At 40.7% G+C, this 13,453-nt stretch overlaps 1 protein-coding gene across 2 annotated transcripts in view; it reads right to left on the reverse strand.

Moving 5' to 3' along the window:
- The window catches only part of GRK3 (G protein-coupled receptor kinase 3), a 155,269-nt gene that overhangs the window by 37,696 nt on the left and 104,120 nt on the right, over window positions 1-13,453 (reverse strand). For both annotated transcript variants that reach the window (XM_017498150.2, XM_017498151.2), the window contains 3 exons: window positions 12,391-12,482; window positions 9,073-9,172; window positions 860-938 (listed from right to left, as the gene is read on the reverse strand). In XM_017498150.2, coding sequence (XP_017353639.1) covers window positions 860-938; window positions 9,073-9,172; window positions 12,391-12,482 — 271 coding nt within the window. The remainder of the gene's footprint in view (window positions 1-859; window positions 939-9,072; window positions 9,173-12,390; window positions 12,483-13,453) is intronic.

Consider the following 13,453-nt stretch of genomic DNA (forward strand, 5'->3'; position numbering starts at 1 on the left):
CCAGTCACACAAAGGTCACTCTTCAGCCCTCTCTCCCCATCCATTAGTTTTGTCTGTTTTGACAGTCACATAAGCAGGGTCACCTAGGGTAGATGCTGCTGTGTCTGGCTTCTTTTGCTCATTATTATGTCTGTGAAATTCCTTCATGTTTTGGGGTAGATCTGGTTTTAAATCAAACACTGGTTTTAAATTGAAACATAATAAAACTTCAAGTGAACTTAAAAAGAAAAGAAAAAACTAGGCATGTGAGTTGTGAATTGTATGCCTTTTTATTTCAGTTATCACTAAAAATACTTTAGATATATACCATGACACTTTCTAGTATCAGAAAGCTGCTTTTCCAGCTGAACGTTTTCCAGCATTTTCAAAATCATCATCCACAGTTTAAAAGATCAATGTACAGTACTGCAGATTTAGAAGGTGCAGAAGACTGGGCTAAAATCTGTACTTGGCCCAAAGTCAGTCCTTCAAAGTTGGTTTTTAAATACATTTCTATCTTTGGCCTATATTCTTATGAGGTATTTCATTCCTAAAAGTTGAGGGCCAGGAAATAGCTAATTAAAGATCTAGGCCAGCTGCATTCCAGAAAATCAAGTTTCACTGTAAGTATTTTATGAAAATCTTTTCTAGAAAATCCAACTTCTTAGGAAGCAACTGGGAGGCCCAGAAGGACATCGCAGTCAAAATTTAAAAATGAATTTTCACTGCAGATTAAAGGTAAAAGATTTCTTCAAATTTCAGAGGGAACCTAATTACCTGAAAGACCCACATTGCCAGTATGCCTAGATTTAATGCATGCTAAGATTTAACATCATGGCAAAGTCGTTCAAGGTATTCAGGCTTTCCAAGTTTTGCTTACCATTCATCAGATCCAGGATGAAGCAGAGTTTATCTGGGGTATGGAAGGCATAGGTCATACATACAATGAAAGGACAGTCCTAGAGTGGAAAAAAAAAAAAAAAGGTTTATAAGAAGAGCACAAGCTGCCTAGAAAGCACATCAAATACCACCCTATATATTTTTAAAATTATTTTTTAATTGCCATGTTGCAATTATACATATTCATGGTGTACAGTGTGATGTTTTGACACATATCTATGATGTATAATGATCTAATCAGGGTAGTTAGTGTAGCCATCACTTCACACATTTATCATTTCTTTGTGGTGAGAACCTTCAAAAGCCTCTCTTCTTGTTATTTTGTAATATACAATACATGCTGTGGGTTTTTATCCAAACCGCTGCCCCATGCATTGAGCACCGACAACTACATGGTAATTTTAAAAGTCACAGTAAAATGGAGCTGGTTACATAATAAAATGCATAGAGACACAACATTAATAATTGGAGCAGATGACCTTGAAGGTCCTTTCTTGCTTGGATTCAATCATGTCTCTATCCTAATTAGATCCTCTTCAAAATGCTAGAAACAGAAACATATCACTATCTTGCCAGCTTTTTTGCTGGTCAACATTTTGGTTCTGGCTATTCAAATACCCATTTCAATCTCTGCTTCTGAAGTTGATGGAATCATAGCATGGGTTAGGGAGGGAGGAATGTTATTTGTGGTGTTGTTTTGAAACACTAAGAATAAAAATGGAATTAAATTAGCTTTTGAAAGTGGAAAACTATTATCATGATCAAGGATTTAATAACTCAATTGTAAAGATTTCAATGTTCCCCTAATTAATCTATAGATGCCATGCAATCTTAATTGAAATGAAAATTGATAAGCTGGACTCTAAAATATATGTAAATGAAAACAGTCAAGAAAAATTCCAATATTCTTGAATACAAAGAAAGCTGGCAAATGTATAGGACCAGATATTAAGACTTATTTGAAAGCAACAGTAATTCAGACAGTGGTATTAGCCCAAAGACAGACAAGAAAACCAATGAAATGGAAAAGGGAATCCAAAATCAACCCACACATAAATGGTCACTTTATTTGTTATTAAGGTGATACGACAGGGACTGTGGAAAGGATGGCCTATTCAATCAATGGTGCTGGAGCAACTGAACATCTGTACAATAAAATACGAACCTTGACCCCTACCTCACACCATACACTAAAGCCACTTCCAACTGATGTAGATCTAAGTATAAAAGATAAAATGACAAAGCTTCCAGAAGAAAACAAAAGAGAGTATCTTCATGATCTTAGGGTAGGTAAAGATTTCTTAGGCCATAAAAGGCAGTAACAATAAAAATGTTAATAAATTAGACTAAAATAAAATTAAGAACTTCTGTTCATCAGAGGATACCATTAGGAGTTAAAGACAAGCCACAGGATGGGAGAAAATATATGCGGTCAATAAATACATAAAGGACTCATATCTAGAATCTATAAAGAACTTTAAAAAATCAACTTAAAAAAGTCAACCAACCACCCCCAAAAAAAGGCAAAAAAAAAAATAGCCATTTCACGTAAGAGGATACCAAATAGCCCACAAGCTAACAAGCAGATGCTCAACCTCGATGTCTCCAAAGTAATGCAAATTAAAACTACAACATGCTATCCCTAAAACCCATGAGAACACTAAAATGAAAAACACTGATGATACTGAGTGTTGGGAAGATACAGAGTGAATAGAATTTTCATATATGGCCGTTGGAAGTGTAGCAGTGAATGGTGCAACCACTTTAGCAACCCATTTGGTGGTATCTACCAAGGCTGAGTGTCACTTGCAAACCCTCTGACTCAGTGATTTCACTCCCAGGTAGACACCTACCAGCAATCTGTACTTATGTTCACCCAGGTACCTGTACAAGAATGTACAACACAGCATCATTCAACAGAACACAAGTCAGGAAATAACCCCAATGTCTACCAACAATAGAATGGATAACTTAAGTGTACTTTGGTATATTTACACACTAGAATACTATAGGAGCATAGATCAGCAAATGTTTTCTGCAAAGGGCTAAAGAGTAAATATTTTAGGCCTTGCAGGCCATATACAGCCTCTGTCACCTATTCTTCTTTGCTAATTTTCTTTACAATCCTTTAAAAATGTAAAAGCCATTCTTAGGTCATGGGCTGTACAAAATAAGGCCAACAAGTTAGTCTTGGCCCCAGCCACACCTGGCCTTTCTGACCTCTGCCACACAGGTCCAGGAGGGAGTTACTGCCGTGGGCAACACCACGGATGAATCTCATAAGTGGCACGGAGTGAGGGAAGCCAGACACAAAAGAGCACATTTATAAAGTTCAAACACAATTAGCAAAGCTACATTACGCTGTTAGAAATCTGGACAGTAGCTAAGTTGGGCGTGGGGTTAGTGACTGAGAGAGGCACAAAGAGATTTCTAGAATACTGGTAACTTTCCATCTCTTGACCTGGGTGCCAGAGATGTGTGTATTCCCTTATGAAAGCTCATCAGTGCTATGCTAGATCTATTAGCTCTCTTTAGATCTATTTTATCTATGAAATCCACTTAGATTCCTTATACACAGTGTATTACTTGTCACTAAACTGATTCCATTTTTAAAATGGCCTAGATGATCTATATCCTCTCTTTTTTAACCAACACAAAAACTTATTAAGTTCCAAAGAAAATGTTCAAATTTCAACAGAATTTGCATTGGTAAAGCCTATTAAGGTATACAGGTAATTCTGAGTTAACACACCTGTAATCCCAGCACTCTGGGAGGCCAAGGCGGGTGGATCGCCTGAGGTCAGGAGTTCAAGATCAGCCTGGCCAATATAGCAAAATCTTGCCTCTACTAAAAACACAAAAAATTAACTGGGTGTGGTTGTGGGCGCCTGTAATCCCAGCGACTTGGGAGGCTGAGGCAGGGGAATTGCTTGAATCCCTGGGAGGCAGAGGTTGTGGTGAGCTGAGATCATGCCACTACACTCCAGCCTGGGCAACAAGAGCAAAGCTTCATCTCAAAAAAAAAAAAAGAAAGAAAAAATTCTTCTATACTAAAGATTCATAAACTTGAATTCAATTTCCATAAATCTTCCAGAGAAAATTACTCCAAGATGAATTACAAAATTCATTTTGTGGTTAGTTTTCCTTAGGGTTTTGTTGAGATGGTATTAGTATTTACTGATTTCGAGATTTATTTTGCTCTAAATAAGTAAAATAATGGGTGCTATCCTTCTACCATCAAAGCCCTGTGGCCTTTCCAGTTGGTTCCAAGCTCCATCCTGCTTGGAACCCACCCACCTACATGTCACCTGACCTCTCTATGAGCCTTCTGAGGATGGATACCACACTCCTTCCTATATGGGACTCCCCAGACATTCTTGTTCCTGATCTGGTGAGCAATTCATCTGCAGAGCAGAGAAGCAGGTAGACCCTGCATTGGGTAAAGCCAGGGTCTTTCCCAGCTTGAGCTGGCAACGGCACCTGCTTCACCCCAGGGACAGGTGGACCCTTCCAAGGGGGATTTCTGAACATGACTGTATATGATCCTTCTAATGATAACCCTCAGAAAGCAGCAAAAGGATAAAGCCTCCTTAAGATATTATGTTATTAAGATGGGACATGAACTTTATTTTTTATTTTTCATTATATTTTTTGAGACAAGGTCCCCCTCTGTCGCCCAGGCTGGAGTGTAGCAGTGTGATCTCGGCTCACTGCAACCTCTCTCCCAGGTTCAAGTGATTCTCCTGCCTCAGCCTCCCGAGTAGCTGGGACTACAGGCACACACCACCATACCCGGCTAATTTTTGTATTTATTTTTTTAGTAGAGATGGGGTTTCACCATGTCGCCCAGGCTGGTCTCGAACTCCTGAGCTAAAGCAATTTGCTTGCCTCAGCCTCCCAAAATGCTGAGATTACTGGTGAGAGCCACCACATCTGGCAAGAACATGAATTTTATATCTCTGATCAAGGCTATCCAAGTAGGAGGGCTCTTTAAAAATAAATCGCCTGGTCTGACCTCTATTTTAAAGACAAGGAAACTAAGGCCCCCTCAAAATGGGAAATGACTTGCTTGAGATCACAAAGCAATTTGGTAGCCAGCCAAGATTCAAACCCCAAGTCTCCTGGCCCTCTCCAGAGTTCTTTCTGAATTATGCTTAACATAGTTTCTGGCTAGGCGCGGTAGCTCACCTCTGTAATCCCAGGGCTTTGAGGCTGAGGCAGGTGGATCATGAGGTCAGGAGTTCAAGACCAGACTGGGCAAGATGGTGAAACCTGTCTCTACTAAAAATACAAAAATTAGCCAGGTGTGGTGGCGGATGCCTGTAATCCCAGCTACTTGGGAGACTGAGGCAGAGAACTGTTTGAATCTGGAAGGTGGAGGTTGTTGCTGTGAGCCAAGATCGTGCCACTGTGCTCCAGCCTAGGCAACAGAGACAGACTTCATCTAAAAAAAAGAATTTACTTTTTTTTCTAGCCAACACTCAAAAATAGAGCCCCTCTCTCCCAGCCTCCATAGGAGGGTAGGAGTCTGGCTTGGATAAGTCCCAGTTAGCAAACCCAGATGGGTCCCATATAGAACACATAACTTTCTGCATTGTAAAATTCTTCACTTCTTTGACTCTGCTCCAGCCCCAGTGCACTCCACCGGCCTCTGTCCCTTTAAAACATCCAGTCACCTCTGCAGAAGTCAGAATGGAGCTCTGCTATTTCTCTTACCGTCTAGTCATTACCAAATAAATGCTGTTTTCACCACTTAACTAATGTCCAGCTATATTTATCTTTGACTCAATGTAAAAAAAAAAAAAAAAGCATGCAGGTGAAGGAATCAGATTTGATTATCTCTACAGAAATCAGTGACTGCAACCCTCATCTCTTGGGGTGCTGAACAGACACTATAATGGGTTTCATGTGGAGTCTAGGACACAACCGAATACTGACCAATATGAAAAAATAAGTGGCAATTTAATGAATCATAGGATATAGTTCCAAGGATAATTATAGATAAGAGGACCTGCCTTGATTACAAGTCAGTGGTAAATATAAGTAGATTTTTAGAAGCAGACCCTTAAGTAAAACTCTTGAGTAAGGAACTGTCTTCTTTGACGTCCTACCAAAAGTCAACAAAATAGCTTACATTTTGCAGGAACTTGCCATTAAAAAAACTGTGATGAAACAGGACCATGAAGTTGTCGTTTAAGAAAATCCTCCAGACTGCAGTCGGAGCAATCTCTGTGAACTGCAAGGCTGTCCTTACGGTTGCTCTCTAGTTAAAACACTTGGTTTCTAAGTACGGTCAGATCATTTAGGCTCCACAAGATCAGCCTGCGACGGCCTTCCTGGTCTGGCCTGGCCGTCATGTCTCCCTCCAGCTTTGTCTTGTCCTACTCCCCGCACCACTGCAGACCCTAGCCCCTCATCTGATTCCCCCAACCTCGCGTGCATGGGCTCAGACATGCACTGGCTTCTCCCCAGGTAGCCCCCAACTTCAGAAGGGCATTCGCTGACCCCATCTCCACCATGTGAAAGGCTTTCCGAGCACCACGTGCCTGTCTTCCATAGCTCTTGCCGCATGCCCCCGCTTGCCCATACATTTCCATCATCATTTGGATAATATCATCCTTTCCCTTTCCATGCGGCTTTATAAGAACTAAGAACCGGGACCGCAGTCAGGTTTTGGGAGTCTCGGCTGGTAGCAGAGTACCTGGTTCAACCTAGACACTCAACGTGGTTCAGGGAATGAATGAGTCACGCTTTGGGGAACCTAAATGATTGACTGGATGAATTGCTGACTGCTCTTCCCAGCTGCTGACACGCTTCTGCTGGTTCTGGAACATGCATATTTCCTTTTTCCATCTAAGAATTACAGAAGAAAAGCGGGAAAGTACTTCCTACTGTCATTTCGGGGGATGGGGAAGAATACTCAAGTTGAGATTAAAAAAAAAAAAAACTTCCAGGAACACTGGTGAGTGAACGTATTTCAGTTGCATATCCACAATACAGGAAACCCTTCCGATACAGGCTGATCACAAAGCTTTACCTAATGAGGGGATTTTAAATTTTACTAAAAACTATAGAAAATATCCCTTCATTAGCAAAAACAATTCCAAATAACTTTACTATAATTATTTTAGTTCGATTACGCATTTATAAATTTTAAAAATACCATACAGTTTTGATATTTGAATAAAATACAAATAATTATTTTAAATTAAAGTGGTAGCCCAAAATAACCCTAATTTTTTAATTTACTCTCTTAGGGTTACACCAGTGAGAAACGACTAGTCAAATCAATATAAAAATGCTACATGAAAACTGTACTTACAGTCCACCGACATCAAAACATTTTTTTTTTCTATAGGCTTTCTTGAGAATAAATATCCAAAACTTTGAGATAACTCATTGAAAATTAGTATTTTAATAACCATTTAAAATCTTCATCCAGTACTCACATCCATGTTTGAAATTTAGGATACAGACATTTCCAATAGAAATTAGAAGCCAGTGCCATTCACACTGCTTCCCATAGAGTATTCAAGATGCTTGGTTTACATTCTAATCAGTTACAAACTTGGTCATGCCCCCAAAGCAACTCTTACCTGAAATGCTTAATACCCATACAATGGGAGGTCAGGGCATATAATTAGAAATGATTTATGGCTAGGGGGTTTCCATTTGTTACAACTTAGCTACATTATGCTATTCTTTTGGTTCAATAGCAAATACCTCTTCTAGAAACACTTAATGATAGAATAATATAAACCATACTATAATAAATACAGGTGACAAACGAAAAACATACAGCCTATAAAGTGATGATAAAAGGGGCACCGGCCAAAAAGTCTAGACATTTGGAGAAGGAAATTAACCTCTCTGGGTCTCAGGTTCCTTGCTCAGCAGTTGAAAGGGATTCTTTTATTAGCCGCTAAAATTTGGTTCTTTCACAATCTTTTGGTGAAGACCTTCTTTAGAATCCAGCCATGAGATCTGGAAGTCCCTCCCATCTCTCACTGAATATAAACCTTCCTGGTTGGAGTATGTACAGTTTCATTCATATGTAGGCTATACAGTCAGAGTCTGGCCCCTCCGCGCTCACCCCATGCCTCTCCCTCTCTGTCCTGACTCCCTAGCCCACTCTGAACTCCAGGTCACAGCCATGCCAGTGCACACAGGCAGGAACAGGGTTCTGGGAGGACGGGTTTTTTGGATATGTCTTCACATACACTGGCATCTGTACAGATAGAGGTTTTCGTCTTGGGTAATACCAATAACAGAAAAAGAAATCATGCCAAGGCAGGTGGATCACCAGGTCAAGAGATCAACACCATCCTGGCCAACATGGTAAAACCCGGTCTCTACTAAAAATAGAAAAATTAGCCAGGTGTAATGGTGCACGCCTATAGTCCCAGCTACTCGGGAGGCCGAGGCAGTAGAATCGCTTGAACCCGGGAGGTGGAGGTTGCAGTGAGCCGCAATCGCACCACTGCACTCCAGCCTGGTGACAGAGCAAGACTCCATCTCCGAATGAATGAATGAATGAATGAAAGAAATCGGAATGGGCAGCTAGCAAATCAAGAAGATGTAGGGTAAAAGTGGTGTCACACATGTTGAGCTAAAAATGTTAGCTTAATACACAAAGAAAGTGTCCAATGAGTAGAAGTATGGTGCTGGAAATGGAAAGGCTGATAAACAGAGTAGCAGGTAGTGAGAGGCAGGTAAGGTCACCTTCCAGCGAAACACTGATTAGGGATCATCTCAAAAGGACAATTCAGATGTGGCTAATCCAAGTCGCTTCCTTTCTCCTTGCTTCTGAAGGACAGAAGCTACTTTTCTCTTACTCCTCCTCTCTAGGCTAGTCCCTCTTGTCAGTTGTTTAGTCCATTCTTGACTATATTCCAGTGACTTTCTTGCTGTTGTTGTTATAATTACTTTCTGCCATCTCCACTACCATATACTACAAAGAAGGAAGTCAAGGACAAACAAATAGGCACTGAAGGGAGAAGCCGTGGGTGTGCATAATGGAGGTTGCTGGTGTTCTTCTAACTTACAAAATCAAATAAAGAGATACTGTCAGATTCCAACCCGCCCAAGAACTCGCTGGCCTTGTCATCAGCTAGAAGAAAACTTAATAAATCATCCTACTATAAAACAAACAAACAACATTTTTAAAAGAAATGCTGGAAATTGAATACTTACTCCTGTGCTGACAAGAGACAACATGATTCTTTCATTTAAGGCTAATGTTTCTCCTTGTTTCATTTTGATCCTCTTCTTATCTAAGCATTTCATTGCATACCTAGAAATATACATTTATTGAAAAATCTATGCCATAAATATATCTAGACTAATTTAAACAATATACGTCAGACTGGGGAAAGTTTCTAAACCTTTAGGCCATGTGTAAAAGAAGCAGAGTTGTACCCAAGCGCCATGCAAGTAATATTTTCATTTTGCATGTACTGTGAAAACAAAATCAAGCAATACCTAAGATATTTGTATCATTTGATGGATAGAAGTCCCAGTTAAATAAATGATAAAGTAGATGGATATAAATAAATGTAATTATGACTGATAATGGGGGGATATGTATATATTTAGCAGCTAGGAATTATGAATTCAGCAGGGGTCAATTTTTATTAGAGTTTGCAGAGGTTAAGAATCTAAAACAGTGATGATCAACGAAATGGAAAGGGAAGGCATGGATTCAAAACAGCATGTCCTAAAATGCTATTTTACTGATTTCTGTTTAATTTTGATATTTAAGGTATGACATTTAAAATAATACAAAGAATCAATGAGATTTTTCTACTATCATTGATGAAAGTCAATTGAAGAGAACCAATTGGCAATTTTCAAAAACCTGGAACAAACCTCCTATTAAGAAAATATAGACAAGTTAGGTGGCATAGTCTATTGAAAACAGGGAGCTTTTTCGGTAGGACAACAGAAGGCTAAAAGGGAAAGCTCGCAAGTGTTTTCACACGTTTCACAGGCTGAAGGTTCTTGTGTATAATTATAAATTCCCAGTTGACGGACTACTTCCTTTGGCCCAGATATGCAGCATGGACACTGTCTCAGTATAATAGGACATAGAAAATCTACTTTTTTTCTTGTTGATCAGAATTTATCATGTTTAAGATAAGTGTTCAAATTTGATGTTTTATCCACTTTGCTATTTCTTAGAGCAAATCAATTGACAAGACATTAATTTGCTTACATGTGGGATCCCATATTAAAAACACATGAAGTGATGTGTTCTTTAAATATCTTATTTTTATTTAAAAGACTTTTCAAAATGTTTTACACTACCTGTATTGCCACTCTCTTCCACCACAGTGGAGTTTCTTTTCTTTTTTTCTTAAGAGTTGGGGTCTCATTCTGTCGCCCAGGCTAGCGTGCACTGGTCACATTAGACCTCATTACGGCCTCAAACTCCTGGGCTCAAGCAATCTTCCCACCTCAGCCTCCAGAGTAGCTGGAGCATAGCTGGGACTACAGGCACCTGCCATCACCCCCGGTTAATTTAAAAAATATTATTTTTAGAGATGAGCGTCTCATTGTATTGCCTAAGCTGGTCTTGAACTCCGGTCCTCAAGCAATTCTCCTTTTTCAGCCTCCTCAATAGCTGGGATTACAGGCATGAGCCACTGCACCTGGTGGTTTTTAATAAAACCTTTTGATTGCAGACCAAGGAAGATAGCCACAGGCCTTGGGCCTCTGGGAAGCAAGTGCATTCTTGGGCCTCTGTTTAGAAGGTATGAAAGAGCTATCTAAACAGGCTCCTGGGGTGCATGTGGCGGTTCACCCATGGGCTCACAGGGCCAGTGTACATGCAACGAGCAGCCTGGTGACAAGAACAGATATGAGTCAGGCTTCATGGACCTTAAGACTTGACCACTTTCTAGCTATATGGCTCCTGAGAAGTGTCTACACTTGATCTATAAAATAGAAGAGTATTTACTACCCACTGGCTGTTTTTGAGAGTTACGTGAAATAGTAAATGTGTACAAAGAGATAAGTTGATAATATTTTCTTCTATAACATCAAGTGTCTGACTAGATTTTCGAAATACAATGATGATGCAAAACTAGCAGAAATTAGTGAACTGTGCCAAGCAACGGGCAGAGTATATCATTTAGGATCAGAGTCTATTGTACCAGTACAGGATGGGAAAGAACTTTTCCACGAGAAAGTGGCCAGGGCTGCAGAGGACTGTGTTTCAGTACTCTCTCATTTCCTTGTACTTACCACACAGTAAGCAGCCTTCCGAAAGCCTGCCCATGTCTAATCTCATTTGTTTCTCACAACAAGGCACTTTTATTATTCCTACTTTATAGATCAGGATATGGAGGCATAGAGAGGTCCCCAACTTTGTCCAAGGCAAAAAGTGTGAAGGAAGAACTTCACATAGCAGGTGTGATGCCAGGAGCCTTACTCTGGATCCTTAGGCTGCACTGCCTGGGCACAACCCCAGACTTCAAACTCCTGAGTGCCGGGCATTTCACTCACCCTGCCCAGGCCCCCAAAGCAGAAAGACGACCAGTGTGTACCAATGAACAAAGGTAAATTTCAGTCCCCAAAAAACGTATCAGCCATTGGGCCTGTCTCAGAATGGAAAGGACTACTTGGCAAAGCCATCAGCTCCCAATCCCAGGAAGTGCCTGAGCAGAGGCTGACCAGAGGCAGGCACTGAATTAGGGGGCCACAAGCACCCCTTCTCCCACTGACTCAATTACTTTATAACCAAGCCTCACACACCACACTACCCCCCCATGCCCGCCGCTCTAACACGCCTGGCACTTAACCAAACATGTAGTTCTGGGTCTATCAAATCATAATTTTCCATTCTCTTTCACTCTCGGAAATATGTCTTAAGCTACTTCTGTTAAGAAAGTATATCCACCCCCCGCACTTCAGAATAACACCACTCACTTTTCAGAAGACCCTTCTACCCAGCTCAGATGCACTGAGTTTCCGAATGCTGACCTCTCAGGAAAAAAGTGACCAAGGTGAGCGAGGGAGCCCACGATCGGTGATCACTGTCGGCAGAGCTGCCTCCTCTCCACCACCCCAGCCACTGATCTAAGAAACCAGCATCTGAAATGCCACCACTGCCTACGCTTAATCATCGGTGAGTCTTTATTTAAAAGAGAATGTTTCTCTTTTGCACAGTGAACAATTCTTTGTCATATGATCTGATGGGGAGGCTGAACGTAGCATGCCATGGTTGTCGAGGATCCCTTCTAGTTCACCTCTGGATCCCTGGACCCACACCCACACCATGGTGGGCACAGGATATAAGATTATGGTTTAACTTCCCATTTGGCCCTAAGAGGTGGAGGTTCCAGCCTATTCATTCGCCGCGCTTCACAAAACACAGCCTATTTCTTTTGGAGGTAAAGGACTATGAAAGAAATGTCATAGGCTTCCACATTTCTCTACAGGGATTTTCTTTTAGTGCAAATATTAAAGTCTTAATGGTGCCGGTAAAACATATGAGCGCTGAAAGCTTACATTTTTCCAGTGTCTGCTTTCCTGCAACCATAAACTTCCCCGAATCCTCCTCGTCCAATAATCCTATGCACGCTGAACTCATTCATGGTCAACTGGGAAATCCAAACACAAAATGAAAACATAAGATTACATAAAACTATAGTGTTAGAAAGATTTGTTTCATGCAAAACACAGACAGTAATTAAAATAGCAATCTGACTTAGGGATCTCCCCTTTTCAGGACTGATTATTTAAGGTAAAGGATGAGATGCCCCGGGGCGAAAGACTTTGAGCAGTCTCCCTCAACTGCACCTCCCGGGCACACGAGGCACCAAATGGAGACGCAGGGAAGATGCGGAGTGGAACCCACTGAACCGAACTGTTTCTCCACTCTCACAAATCCCAGATTACAGTATGTAGACCTTGAAGACAAGTGAATGTGAAATGTCTAATCAAAATGAAAAGCAGCCTCAGCTACTCCAAAGCCTAATGTTTGGGTACCATCCAATGCTTCCACAAACTGTCAAGAGTCGAAAAATGAGAGTCCATGCCAGGAATGAGGCCATATGATCTGGAAACCCAACAGATGAAGGCCATGTGAATTTGTTATTGACAACGTCAGTGAATAGGGAGGACTCATGCTGGCCATGTGAGCGTGAAACAAGGCTAAATGTGAGTAAAGTGCATACAGAGGCCGTATTCATAAACACTTTCCTTCAGTCAATAATATCTCAGTAAGGCCCCATTTCATCGTTAGATTTAATGGTGTTAAATGGTACAAAGACAGACAGTGAATCTGACATTTCACGTGAGAGGCCGTAAGACAACAGCAAATACCTACTACTTTACATATCCTGGCAAATTAAAAGTGCGATTCTTTAACAGATCCCCCAAACAACCTTAAAATATCATAGAGAAACGTGCGTTTGGGGCCATAGGCCTCATGTTTTGATTCTCAGAGTCCACAAGGGCACAGGGTCTCTCCTGAGGCAAAAGTGTACAAAAAACCCAGAGCAGATATAAGGAATTTTTAGAGTATGTGTTATTGCTTCTTCCTTCTAAGCAAAGGAGGTTAAAAATAAAA

The sequence above is a fragment of the Cebus imitator genome, unplaced genomic scaffold (genome assembly GCF_001604975.1).
Source record: "Cebus imitator isolate Cc_AM_T3 unplaced genomic scaffold, Cebus_imitator-1.0 Scaffold237, whole genome shotgun sequence".
NCBI classification, from domain to species: Eukaryota; Metazoa; Chordata; class Mammalia; order Primates; family Cebidae; genus Cebus; species Cebus imitator.